Here is a 14,346-nt window from a genome sequence, read left to right on the forward strand (position 1 = left end):
GTTCCTTCTCTTGGGTGGCCTCCAGGACAGCCTCCTCTGATGTGCTGGCCCCATTGTATCGTAGTATTTTCCTGGCCTGTTTTGCTCCCCTTAAGAACATTCAGGACCTCCACTCTGTACAGTACCAGACTCTGTCCATGGCAGCAGTTTCCATTTCTTTCCCACACAGCCATCTTGCCTGGCCCCAGTTCCTCAAATTCCCCAACCCAGTGATCTATCTCAGGGGCCTTTACCCCGTCAGGTCTATTCTCTACTCTTTTTCTGCCCCCACCTTTGGAGAAAGAAGGAAGTGACGTGGGATATGTATCGGGAGGTTGGAGAGGCGGGGCAGAGATAGTAAAGAGTGGGATGGCACGGGAATTACAGGAGCTGAGTGATAAATGGGCCAGGAGGGCTTATGGTGCCAGAATCAGGGATGCGTGCCCATGGGCTAAGCAGGGAAAAGAAAGTAAAGGGAAGATTGGTGAGCAGGACAGGAAGGCCAAGGAGACCAATGACCTTGTCTGAAGAAACAGCATTTTATGAACAGAATACCAAGGTTTCTTCTTAAATATAGTATGCCTTATCAGAAGCTGGAGTGCCAAAACTCACTAGCTATGTTGTTTTTTTTTTTTAATCATTTTTAGTCTTCAAATTCTCTAAGAGATCTCAAAAGGTTTACTTTAAGAACTAGAGGATATTTTCGTGGTGTCGTCATTGAACTTATTCAGACCTTTAAAAAGGTTTTTTAAATTGGCAGTAAAAAGTTTTTATATTGATATGAGCATTAGTCTTTTCTGTCTAACAGTGGGGTTTTAAAATTAATATGGTGTACTTTATTTGTGTGTTGGATTCCAAGTCTGGAAAACATGATTTAATTTGAAAGATATATGATGACATACAAAATTTTATTGTCCTGGGTACTCTTAAATTCTTGTGAAATGATAAACCTTAAAACTGTCCCTTAGTTCTGAACTGAAAAGAAAGTACATAGTACATTTGTTTTCTTCCATGAAGAAATGTATGCGCTAAGATAAGACTTGGCTTGTTTTACACAGTAAAATTTTCTGTTTGAAAGGCTGTCATTTAATTTATGACACGAATCAGAAGCCAAATATTCTCTGAGGTGGTTATACAAAGATGAACAGAATGACCAAGAGTAGAAATGTGTCATCCCAAGTATCCTATGCAATTAAAAAAGTAAAGCTAGTTAGATATTTAAGATGTGAACAAGGCAACTATCTATATGTAGTTGACTTGTTGTTTTGGGGGGAGGGTGGTGGAAATGGCATTCATGTCAGTGAACTATTATTTTGCATTGGACAAATACACTGTTACAGAATAGAAGATATTTTATTTTGTCGGAGTATCTAATTCTTAACCCGTTTCAATTAAAGCAATATTGACATTAATGGTATCTATCTTGTTAAGGAAGTAAATCAACTCAACAAGAAGCTGAGTCGTAGTCTTTGATCCTGAGTCACCCAGATAGTTTCCCAGAGTCGTTACTAACCTTGTCTTTGTGACATAATATGTTGTCTTCGCTTATCTTAAATTATATCACGAAATTCCTGAGATAAGATTAATTGTACTATCATCATAAAACCATATGCCACGTACGTCAAGACTTCTATCTTAATCTGATCATATAAATGTATAATATGCTTATTTAATTTAATAAAATATAATCCATACTTTAAAGTAAAGCATAACATTTATGATTTTTTTTCCCCTTTTGCGGTATGCGGGCCTCCCCCCGCCACGCCCCCCCCCCCCCCCCCCCCCCCGCTGCAGATAACATTTGTGAATTTTACATCAGTATTCTGAATAGCAAATTAAAAATTAAACATTTATTACCATCCACTTACAAATCTGTAGTGAACAAAATGTATCCACATGGTAGATTTTCTTTTTTCCAACTGTACTGAGGTAAATTTATATATTGTAAAACTCCACATGGTAGGTTTTTAGAAAAAAACTTTTTTGTTTTTAAAGGAAATTGTTTCTCTGATTATCTCTCCAAATACCCCTCTTCATGGTCCTCATTAAAAAGATGAGAGAGTACAGAAAAATATAGGACTTGCTCTTTTCTAGGTGAGCCTTCGTGCAGATCACTTTAGGACAGTGCTTGTGTGTGTCAGGCATTGTGGTGGGTGCTTGGGTTAATAAGTGGGTACAGCATGGCTCCTACCCTCAGGAGCTTGGCATTCAAGTCAGGGACTCAGCATATAAGATAATCTGTTTCCTTCTCTCTTCTTTGCCCACCTGAATCTAACCATCCTTCGTGAGCTAGTTCAGTTCCCAAACTTTTCATGAAATCTGCACCAGCCCAAACTCCCAATGATACTCCCTTTTTTTGAACTTCCTTTACATTATTTAGTAATAGAATATATACAGTTTTACACTTTTGTCTCCTTAATAGGATTTTAAATTCTTTGTGAACAGGAATTATTTTCCTGTTATCTTTAGGATCTTATTAGCACATAATGCATTAGTAGTTTCATAGTAGATGCTGGAAGTACTTGCCGATTCTCTTGACTCTAAGGCTTTTCAAGCTACACTTTTCTTTAAAAAAAAAAAAAGAAAGGAAAGAAAAGAAACACAGAGATACAAACGAAAAATATGATAAAAAGAGAGCTTGCTTTTCCTCTTATACAACTGCCAGGTATTGGTACTACTTTTGACTGTTTACAGGTAATTTGTTTTTGGGGAGAGGGTATCTTTCAAGTGCTAAGGAAATGTGTCAGGGAAAAGACAAACTGTTTGCACAACAGTGAAGATAAGCAAGCTAGCTCATTTAGTGGCCTAGCTATTTACTTACAGTCTCCTCTCTTATAGATACTGCAGGAGAAGAGGCTGGGTACGATCCACACTCATTATGTCTGTTCCACAAACAAGTACTTCTAAAGGGAAAGTCATGCTTAAAGAATACAGTGGGCGCAAGATTGAAGTAGAGCACATTTTTAAGTGGATAACTGCTCATGCAGCTTCACGGATCAAAACCATTTATAATGCTGAACGTTTGAAAGAAGAATGGAATAAAAGTGATCAATACTGGGTAAAAATATACCTATTTGCAAACCTTGACCAACCCCCAGCTTTCTTCTCTGCACTAAGCATAAAGTTTACTGGAAGGGTTGAGTTTATTTTTGTAAATGTGGAAAATTGGGACAACAAGAGTTATATGACAGATATTGGTGTATATAACATGCCATCATACATACTTAGAACTCCTGAAGGAATTTACAGGTATGGAAACCACACAGGCGAATTTATATCCCTTCAGGCCATGGATTCGTTTTTGCGCTCAGTACAACCTGAAGTAAATGATTTGTTTGTTTTGAGCTTGGTTCTAGTTAATCTTATGGCTTGGATGGACTTATTTATCACACAAGGAGCTACCATAAAACGATTTGTGGTTCTCATAAGCACTTTAGGGACATATAATTCTCTATTAATTATTTCCTGGCTACCGGTGTTGGGCTTTTTACAGCTCCCTTACTTAGATAGCTTTTATGAGTATAGCTTAAAATTGTTGAGATATTCCAATACAACCACGCTGGCCTCATGGGTCAGGGCAGACTGGATGTTTTATTCTTCACACCCAGCCTTGTTTCTTAGTACATACCTTGGACATGGTTTACTAGTCGATTACTTTGAAAAGAAGAGACGGCGCAACAACAACAATGATGAAGTCAATGCCAATAACTTAGAGTGGTTGTCAAGTCTGTGGGACTGGTACACCAGCTACCTCTTCCACCCGATTGCTTCTTTTCAGAACTTCCCTGTAGAATCTGATTGGGACGAAGACCCCGACTTGTTCTTGGAGCGATTAGCTTTCCCTGACCTTTGGCTTCACCCTCTGATACCAACTGATTATATAAAAAACTTGCCAGTGTGGCGATTTAAATGCCTTGGAGTCCACTCTGAAGAGGAAATGTTGGAAGGTCCTCAAGATATTGAAAATGACTCAGACAGTGAGAGCATAGACACTTTTAGCAGCGAGAAGGAAGTATTTGAAGATAAACAAAACGTAGTTCACAATTCTCCAGGAAGAGCAAGTCACTGTGATCCTGAGGCTTGTTCATGTGCCAATAAATATTGTCAGACCAGCCCTTATGCAAGGAAGGGGCGGTCTTATGGATCATATAGCACTAATGAAGACATGGAACCTGATTGGTTAACTTGGCCTACTGATATGCTGCACTGTACTGAATGTGTTGTTTGCCTAGAGAATTTTGAAAATGGATGTTTGCTAATGGGGTTGCCCTGTGGTCATGTGTTCCATCAGAATTGCATTGTGATGTGGTTGGCTGGGGGCCGACACTGTTGCCCTGTTTGCCGGTGGCCTTCTTACAAAAAAAAGCAGCCATATGCACACCACCAGCCCTTGTCAAATGATGTCCCATCTTAACCACGTGCAATTTGTCCTTTATAAGCTTTGCGTATCCTACAGCTTGCCTTTTTAATGTTAGTCACCAAGTTTTTGTGGTTTGACGTTTAATTTAATGTTAGTGCAGTGACAGGAAATATACATTTTGCTAACGTTGATGACAATTATTTGGTTGCCTTGTGTGTCAATATGAATGCATACTTAAATGTAAAAATTTTTATTTACAACATTGGAAATTCAGAAGTTAATGTCTTTTTGTAAGCACAAAAGAAGTATGATAGAAGTTTATCCTAGCAAGACTTTACAAGGTAGGACCAAATTCTAATGGAATTGAGGGAGTTTCTTATCCTAAATGTTTCCTCCCTTTTTACAATCTGTGTCCAGCACCTCTTGGTTAAATAATGTATGCTCTGAGACATGAAATTAAAACAGACCTATGAAATAAATTATTTTAAAACCAGAAGGTTACAGCTTTTTTAAAGTTGTTTTTGATAAGGTGGCTGAGTGCTAAAAGTGTTTTGCTGGTTTGTTAATTTCACAGGTAAGTCAAATATGATTCTTGATTCGTGGGGGTAAAAACAAGACAAATTACGTTGCTGACACTAGCCAGAGGTGATGTTAGCTTTGGTTAGCTTTGTTGGGAAGGAATTTCATGATGGGCTTTTCTTAAAGTATTAAATCATTTATGAGTATATTCATGTAAATAAAATCAACTGTAGCATATTGGCCACACATAGATTACTTTATATATTTTTCCTGACTTTTTATTTTGAAAAAATTTTTAACTATAGAAAGGTGGAAACATAGTACAATGAACATTCATTTCTCTAATTCACCAGGTGTTTACATTTTGTTATATTTGCTTTATCTCCTCTATGTCTATAATCTTTTTTTCCTTTCTCTCTCTTTTTTTTCTTTTTTGCTGATCCCTTTGAAAGTAAATTTCAGTCATCATGATGCTTCTTTGCCACTAAAATGTATCACCATGTAACTCCTAAGAACAAGAACATTTTTTATATAACCACCACACCATTATCACACCCAGGAAATTTAACATTGATTTAATAATATCTAGTATACAATTTGTACTCCCCAGTTGCTCCCAAAATATTCTATATCTTTATATGTTTCTGTTTTGTTTTTATTGGGAACTCAGGCAAAGTTTATGATTGGGTTTAGTCTCCTTTGTTTCATTCTTTTCTCCAGAGCAGTTCCCCTGCCCCCCCCCTTTTTTTTTTAAAGTCTTTTCTGACATTCTTGAAGAGTACAGGGCTAGTTGGCTTATGGAATGTTCCACATTTCTGGATTTGTCTGAGCGTTTCTTCATGATTAGATTTAAAGTAAACAATATTGCCTAGATGATACGTATTTCCCTTCTGTATGACGTCAGAAGGCACGGTGATGTCAGTTCATCCCATTGTTGGTGATGCTAAATTTGGCTAAGATAGCATCTGTCTTATCTTTGCAGTGTAAGGTACTTTCCACTTGATAATTAAGAAGGAACCTGTGAGGCCACGAGTATCCTGTTCTTCAATAAACTTTAACCCAATGGTTTTAACATCTGTTGATGATTATTAGCCCGAATCAGGTATTAAATAGGAGTCGTGACTTGGAGATTTTTAAATTCTATCCTTCATTCTACATTTATTAAGTGGCATTTTTTGTGTGTGAAAGAAGAGCTTTCCATTTTTTCATCTTGTGCTTTGAAATATCACTATAGACCCAGATTCTTTTTATATTCAGTGTGTTAAAATTCATTATTCTTTTTGATGCTCAAATCATCCCACATTTGGTAAGTGGGAGCCCCTCTAAGCCTATTTACATCCCTTTGTGATCTTGAAACACTTCTTTGCCTTTTGACACAAGGTATTCCAGGCTCACTTTGTATTTTTCCTGGCCCAACCCTGTAATCAGTCATTTCTTCAAAGGGTCCAGGTTTCATGGGGGACTTTAAAACCCTTTATTGACTGCCCCTCAAAATGGTAAGAAAATTAAATTTTCTCATTCTGAATTGCTGCTGGATTACTAGCAGAAACATTTTTTCCCCTTCACGATACACTGAGCCTCATTTTCACAGTAATGGGAATAGTAAGGATTAGCAGTTACTTACTTTGTATTAATATTTGAGAGCTTTTAAAAATTTTAAATGAGTACAAACACTACTCCTTGTGCTCTAATTTTCCTTTCAAAAAAAAAAGTAATCATGTTATCGTAAATGTTTGTGTTTCTCAGAGTTCTGCCACTGTTCCACAGCTCTTTTCTCTCGTATTTTCGGCAGATGTCCCAAATCGACATGTCCAGGCAAAGGCCCCTCCCCAGATCTTCAGTTTCATGTACAGCTGTCTGTTGAACAGCTCCTCCGAGATGCTCTTAAGTAACTAGTCTCAAAACAGCTTTTCCTTCTCTCTTCCTAACCCTCAGTCCTCCTCTTAAGGTCCTGATTTCAATTCATACGTATAATATTGTCCATTCTGAAATGTATACCAAGTATAGATATTTTAAGAGGTAATTAGGGGGTTTCCCTGGTGGCGCAGTGGTTGAGAGTCCGCCTGCCGATGCAGGGGACGCAGGTTCGTGCCCCGGTCCGGGAAGATCCCACATGCCGCGGGGCGGCTGGGCCCGTGAGCCATGGCCGCTGAGCTTGTGCGTCCGGAGCCTGTGCTCCACAACGGGAGAGGCCACAACAGTGAGAGGCCCGCGTACAGCAAAAAAATAATAAATAAATGGTAATTAAAATTTCTCCTCCAGTGTCCCAGGGCACAGCGCACTTTGGAGACTACAGGCATACCTTGGAAATATTGCAGGTTTGGTACCAGTCCACCGCAATAAAGCAAATATCGCAATGAAGCCAGTCACAGGAATAATTTGTTTTCCCAGTACACATAAAAGTTATGTTTACACTGTACTGTAGTCTATTCAGTGTGCAATAGCGTGTCTAAGAAAACAATGTACATACCTTAATTTAAATGATACTTTCTTGCTAAAAAATATGTTATCATCAGAACCTTTAGCAAGTTGTAATCTTTTTGCACTATAGTACTAGCCCCGAAGATAAACCAGGCTCCTTAATGCTGGATTACAAGGCCCCTCATAATCTGTTCCTGGCCCACCTCTTGGACCCATCGTGACACTCTGTACTGCCTGTCTCTTCAGGCCCGTGCTCTAGTTTTTCTCAGCTTGGTGCTTTGCTGTCCCATCTGCCTAGTGTTTTCACCCCTCTTCTCCGCTTTGTCTGGCTAGATCCCACTTTCTCCAGAAATTCTACACCTCCTACCCATCTTTTCTTTCTCCACCAAGCTTATAAAGAGACACAGATATCTTTACAGTGAAAGCTTAGGTGGTAGTCACCCTACTCAAGTGATCAAACTTAGCATCACCAATAATGGAGCAACCCCATCGCTCCTTGACCTCTCTTGATATGTGTCCTTCTTATATCCCAGTGATACCTTGTACAAGCCTGTCCTACATAGCTGCATTGTATTAAAACTATGCATGTGTCTTTTTCAGGTGAATTCCTTTAAGGTAGGAACTGTGCTTTATTCATTAAATATATCAACATGCATGGCATAAAACAGAGATTATACCTTTTGAATGTTAGACATGCAATAAAAATATTACAGTGAGGTCAGGGAGGAAATAATTGCTAGAGGTTCAGGTCTCCAGGGAAGCTTGACTCATCCCTTAATTGTTAAGCATAGCAAACAATGCTTTTGTCAGATTTTCCTGGAGGCAGAGAATTGAAGGAAGTATTCAAGGTTGACAGACTCTAAACTTTAACTGTGTTTAAAAAGAACCTTTGAATTCTTAGAGCCACCTAGTGAATTTAATCAACTAAAGATTCCACGGCTTCCCTCGTGGCGCAGTGGTTGAGAATCTGCCTGCCAAGGCACGGGACACGGGTTCGAGCCCTGCCCTGGGAGGATCCCACATGCCGCGGAGCAACTAGGCCCGTGAGCCACAACTACTGAGCCTGCGCGTCTGGAGCCTGTGCTCCGCAACAAGAGAGGCCGCGATAGTGAGAGGCCCGCGCACTGCGATGAAGAGTGGCCCCCGCTTGCCACAACTAGAGAAAGCCCTCGCACAGAAATGAAGACCCAACACAGCCATAAATAAATAAATAAATAAAATTTAAAAACAAAAATAAAAGGTTCCAAGTACGTGGGCTTTCTAGTTAACTGAACTCTGGTTAACTGTAATAGTGGGACACGTAATTGTGTTCTGCTCAACAGTTTTTTCTTCTGTCTTCTCTAATTATTTCTTATGTAAGTCTTTTCTTTCTTTAAGGATGATAAGCTCCCTGAGGGCAGGAGTAATTGTAAGGTCGGATCTTAACAAACGGTACCACGAAACGGAGGAAAGCTTCTGGTGAGCTTTATTAGGGAGCGCTCCCGGGCGAGGTTCGCTGGTCCGAGAGAAAGGGGGCCAGAGAAGTCGCGCCCGGGCGAGGGTTGGGCAAGATTTTATAGGGGAATAAGGGAAAGGGGTGTGGTGAATCCGGGAGGGCGCAGGGTATTCCTTATTTGGTGGTCTTTTCAGGTATCCTGGGGGACCGTTGGTCCCGCCCCTCGAAAGGCAGGAAGGCTGGGCTGGTTTCGAAGTCCCCAGGTCAGTTCCTGGAACTGGGTGGTCCGGAATGTCGCCAGGGCAGTTTCTGGAACTGGGTGGTCCGGAGAATTTCGTTCTGATGCAACCTGTGAATCTGATTGTGTTCCCCTGCCTCGGGCCAGTTGGCCTTACAGTAATGTTATAATCTACTGTTATGTCTTTAACACATTAGACCCAGAGTAGATAATCAATAATTGTTTGCTTGAATTTAAAAAATATTTTCTAATTTTACCCTTTACCAAACATTTTACTCCCCATCTAGTATAGGTGGAAAAGATAAAACGGAAGAGATTATATTTTTAGTACCCATTAATAGTGACGAAGATATCAATATTTATGGCCTACTCCAAGAAAAAAAATCTTAACTTTTTTCCTGCAGTAACATACTTTTTAAAATTATCTCTTCTTTAGATTATGTGGGAGCCTGGAAGATTATTCATGTAATCTTTCTCCTTGCTCCCTCATTTTCCCCCTTGGTCATTTTATTATTCCTTAAAACTCTACCAAAGGGTCAAAAGGTACGGAGAGAAGTGTTGAGTCCTTTTTGCTATTGGATCTGATTAAAAATTTAGAGAAGAAAAAATGGATTTAATTGTTTAAATGTTACTTTTGAATCATCTGTGTTTTGATCATTCTGCTCTTGCTCTTTGTTGTCAGTAATATGAGTACATTGATCAATTTAGGCAATCTCTTTGTTTAATTTTTTGTACCATCTTCTCACCAAAGGTTTTCATTGTTTTGTATACAGTAGATCACTTTACTTTCTAATACTCTCTAATATCCCTATGCAACAGGTAGAACAGAAGGAATTCCCACTTAATAAATGATCAGAGCTCAGGACAACCACCGTAGTTAAAGATATGACTATGTCAGGGCCCATGGAAACAGACTTTGAGTAGGGAGCGGTGGGGCAGCAGTGTATATACTCCACCTAAGGGTTGGGATTTTTTTTTAAAACAATGTGTCAAGCAGTCAAAGCCGGTGGCGGTGGACTCTTTGTAACCTGTGGATAAGAGTCTATCCACCTACCTTGTTCAGGATTCTTTCTACCATATTTTCATTTAAAAATAAGTGCATTTGTAGAAAGTATAACTATAGGAAACTGACTTTTGTCAAAATTATATTCGCCTTTACTCTGGTGCTAAATTGCTTACTTGTTTTTCACATTCTCTTGGTGGTTTATGCTCATGATGGGATAATAGGCTCTTCACATTGTATGTTAAGCAAATGGTGCTTGAGTATTTATTCACAGTCTGTTTTAAAACTCATTCTTAGTATTGACACAGAGGACATCTAACTGTATTTGTAGCATATTTATCTAATAAGAAAAGAGCTTAAGAATACAGAGGCACCCAAAAAGATGGGTGCACTATGTGTTTCCTTTTTGTTTTGTTTATTTATTTTCAACTTTATTGAGAGATAATTGACTATAACATTATGTAAGTTTAAGGTGTAGGATGTGTTGACTCGATACATTTATATATCGCCAATTACCACAGTAGCATTAGCGAACACCATCATGTCATACCATTACATGATTTTTTTTCTTGTGGTAAGAACATTTGAGAATCTACTCTCTTAGCAGCTTTCAAATATGTAATACAATATTGTTAACTATAGTCACAATGCTGTGCATAAGATCCCCCAAACTTATTCATTTTCTAACTGGAAGTTTGTACCCTGACTAACGTCTCCCCATTTCTCCCACCCCCAGCCCTTGGTAACCACCATTCTATTCTCTGTTTCTGTGAGTTTGGCTTTTTTGGATTCAACATGTAAGTGACATACGTATTTCTCTATCTGACTTATTTTACTTAGCATAATGCCCTCAAGATCCATGTTTTCACAATTGGCAGGATTTCATTTTTTCTCATGGCTAAATAATGTTCCATTGTGTGTGTGTGTTGTGTGTGTGTGTGTGTGTGTAGGTGCGTGTATACGTGTGCGTGTATGTATATTCAATATACACCGCATCTTAATCCATTCAACCACTGATGAATACTTAGTGTTTTCTTATAAGCATCTACTAAATGAAGGAAGAGCCATGCAGGTGCTTACTCAGAGAGAATTTATTCTTTACATAGAATTTGAATGAGCTCGGTGATCTAGCTTCCCAGTCAATAGAATAGAGGCTACATGTAGAGAGACTATGGAGTAGGGGTAGGGGTGGAGCCTGCTAGAGGCAGGCCTGGCAAGTCATAGTTACAGTAGTATTATAGTAAGGGGTAGAATATTTAAGAAAAAAAGAAATAAAACAACGAAGCAAAAAACAGTCACTTGTGGTACAGTGGCAGATAATTTCCTGAGAGGATATCACTATCTGGCCGACAATGACTATGTCATCAAGAAAAACATTTACCAGTATTATTTGCACAAGGAGCCAGGAAAATTCATTTTATGATATTCAAAATAGTCAACTTTAAAATGTTTCAACAAAGGGAAAAGTTTCCATTTCCTGGAAAACTCATTTAGGGGGATGGGGTAGGAAAGACAGAAATCTCATTCCTTGGCTCCCTTATAAAAGGTTAATGACTAACAGTCTTGACCAGTTTTTCCATAAACCATGCAATCAGTTGTATAATAGAAAAATGACCTTCATATACAGTGTATGTATATTTAGTCAGTGTTGCTACCGTTAGTAAAATTCTACAAGTTATTTTCATTTGGGAATGTACTTTGAGAACATCATCTATTTGTTGATAAAGCATCTGGTGGCGTGCTTCCGTAAGGGTAACTAATTTGGAGTTTTAGGAGGTCCTTTCACAAAGACAAAGTAGTAGGGTTTCAGACACGGCAAAAGGGAAGTTAGAACTCTGATATTTTCAGGGCCCCTTTTGTTTTATTGTTTAAATGCTCTCCATTTAGCTTTACTAATTTCCTGAGCCATGTGGCTAAAACAATAGGTTTCTGGAACAAAATACCTCAAGCTGACTCCCAGCTTTGTTGCCAGAGGCTTGGATAGGAGACATCACTTAAAATGCCAAACACAGCAATATCTTGGACTTTTAAGACAGTATTATTCAAGTTATTTGTTAGTATTGAACATGGTTGGACTGTGACCAATCTTAATGTGTAACGCTTTGCTTTAATAGCACTTAGTGGGGTTTTTTTTGATGAGAGAGTGTTCTTATAGTTTTATTGTTTCAAATAATAGAATCTGAGTGTCAGAAGCAAACGTGAAGGCCCTTTTGTCCAATCTTCTGCCTTAATTTAGATTGTTGATGTCCCTGTTGTGAATGGATTGGCACACTCATGATTTAACAAAAGACACGCTACATTTGCAAGAATCTGTAAACAGTCCACCTGTCAGGATCCACAGAAGAACATGCAGTTAACTGGCAATAGAGTGACAGCAGGTGCTGAAAGCCCAGATTTGGACAGGTGGCTGGACATTTCCCATGTCACCATCTTTGGGAAGGAAAATGAATCAGGAGTTCATCTGTTGAAAAAACTAGTCCTGATATAACCTACTTGCTCTGAAATATGTCATGCTATTTACATTTATTCATCAAAATGGCATATATTTAACCAGCGTTTTTATTCGGAGAGAAACCTGGGTAAGGTATTAAAGACCATCCTCAAGAGTTTATCACCAAACTCGTTCCCTTCCCCCAAATATCTCCAAAACAGGGATCAGGAGACATGAGAGCAGCTTTCAGCCAAGCATATTCTCTGCTGTTACTGACTGAGGGCAGACTTACAGACTCGGCTATATTTTCATGGCCATGGAGAGGATGAGAGGTAACATAACCAAAGCAAAAGACAGTTTATGGTATAATATGCACCAGACTGGGTTATACAGAGATTGGAGAAAGGCTCCTTTACAATTTCAAAAGTTTTCTAAGGGCTAACAAAACGACTACAATAATTCATTCAGTTACATTCCTTTAAGTCTAAGGAGGAATGTATCTAATTAACCCATTCTGGGACAATATATGTGTTTTATTTAGAATCTGGTAACCAGAGACCTCGAGTTTCTTCAAGCAGCTCAGAGTTTTTAGTCTAGGAATATGTGGTGTTAACTACAAGTTGCTTATTTATCTGAGAATTATTCCATAGCCTGAGTGCTGTACTAGTGTTTTCTGAAATAATATTCCTATAGGGTGAGCCATAGATGGGAATTGGGAAAGGCTTTTGATGCCTCGTAACATGTATTAATCACCTAAAAAGGAGAGAAGTAGGACAAGAAAAGGATGGAACAAATGGACAGTACCTTCCCCATCTGTTCCTTCTTTAACCATTTTCAGCCATCTAGGGAAAATATTCTTTTTCCCCTTTAATTAAAGTTTTTACTGAAGGGCAATATATCTCCATAAAAGTATATAAATATTAAATGTGAAGATCATTAATTTATCACAAACTCAACACACGCTTGTAACCCGTCACCCAGATCAAGAAACAGAGCAATTGCCACATCCCAGAGACCTCCCCTGGTTCCTTCTTAGTCACTACTTCCACCATCCTCCCCAAATGTAATCTCTATGATAACTTCTACAATCATAGATTAGTTTTGCTTCTTCTTGAATGTTGTATAAGTGGAACCATATAGTATGTAGTCTTTTGTGTATAGTTTCTCTCATTTAAAATTATGTTCATGAGGTTCATCTCTATTGTATGGAGCAGTCATCCGTTCATATTCATTACTGCATAGTATTGTATGAATATACCACAATTTATCCATTCTATTATGGTGGACATTTAGCTTATTTCCAGTCTTTGGCAATTACAAATAGTGCTGCTATGAACATTCTTGTATATGACTTTGGGTCACATTTCTGTTGAGGGTGAAATATCTGGGTTATTGAGTATGCCTGTGTTCGGTTTTGGTAAACACTAACCATTTTCTAAAGTGGTTATACCAATTTACACCCTGCTCAGCACTATATGAGACTCACGGTCGTTCCACAGTCTTGCTAAAATTCGATGGTATAATTTTTTTTTTCATTCTTGTAATTCTGCTGAGCATATAAAGATACCTCTGTGGTTTTAGTTTGCATTTCTCCAATGACAAATGAGACTGAGACCCTTGACATATGTTTATTGGCCATTTGTATTACCTCTTTTGTGAAGTCCTTTTTCAAACCTTTTGCCTATTTTTCTATTGGGTTGCTGTCTTTCCTTGTTGAGTTATAGGAGTTCTTTACATATTCTGTCTTTTCTTGTTGAATTATAGGAGCTCTTTACATATTCTTTACATAGTATGTAAGTCCTTTGTCAAATATGTATGTATTGCAGATATTTTCTCCCTGTCTGTAGCTTTCCCTTTAGGGGAAAGGAGGGATTTTTTAAAACCATTTTTTTTCCCTTGGAAAATTTTAACCATACACAAAAGTAAAGAGGTTGATATAATAAATTCCCATACACCCAAC

At 38.4% G+C, this 14,346-nt stretch overlaps 1 protein-coding gene across 3 annotated transcripts in view; it reads left to right on the forward strand.

The window, feature by feature from the left end:
- Positions 1-14,346, forward strand: part of RNF103 (ring finger protein 103) — a 127,466-nt gene that overhangs the window by 14,555 nt on the left and 98,565 nt on the right. Inside the window, exon 4 of one of the 3 annotated variants that reach the window (XM_089922847.1) lies at positions 2,803-4,835. The exons of 1 other annotated variant lie outside the window; for it this stretch is intronic. In XM_089922847.1, coding sequence (XP_089778973.1) covers positions 2,803-4,393 — 1,591 coding nt within the window. In that variant the 3' untranslated portion in view covers positions 4,394-4,835. Of the gene's footprint in view, positions 1-2,802; positions 4,836-14,346 lie in introns of those variants that run through there. One more of the 3 variants, XM_022556036.3, reaches the window with a different exon arrangement.

The sequence above is a fragment of the Delphinapterus leucas genome, chromosome 13 (genome assembly GCF_059928025.1).
Source record: "Delphinapterus leucas isolate spDelLeu-1000000601 "Yukka" chromosome 13, BTC_Dleu_Yukka2, whole genome shotgun sequence".
Lineage (NCBI taxonomy): Eukaryota > Metazoa > Chordata > Mammalia > Artiodactyla > Monodontidae > Delphinapterus > Delphinapterus leucas.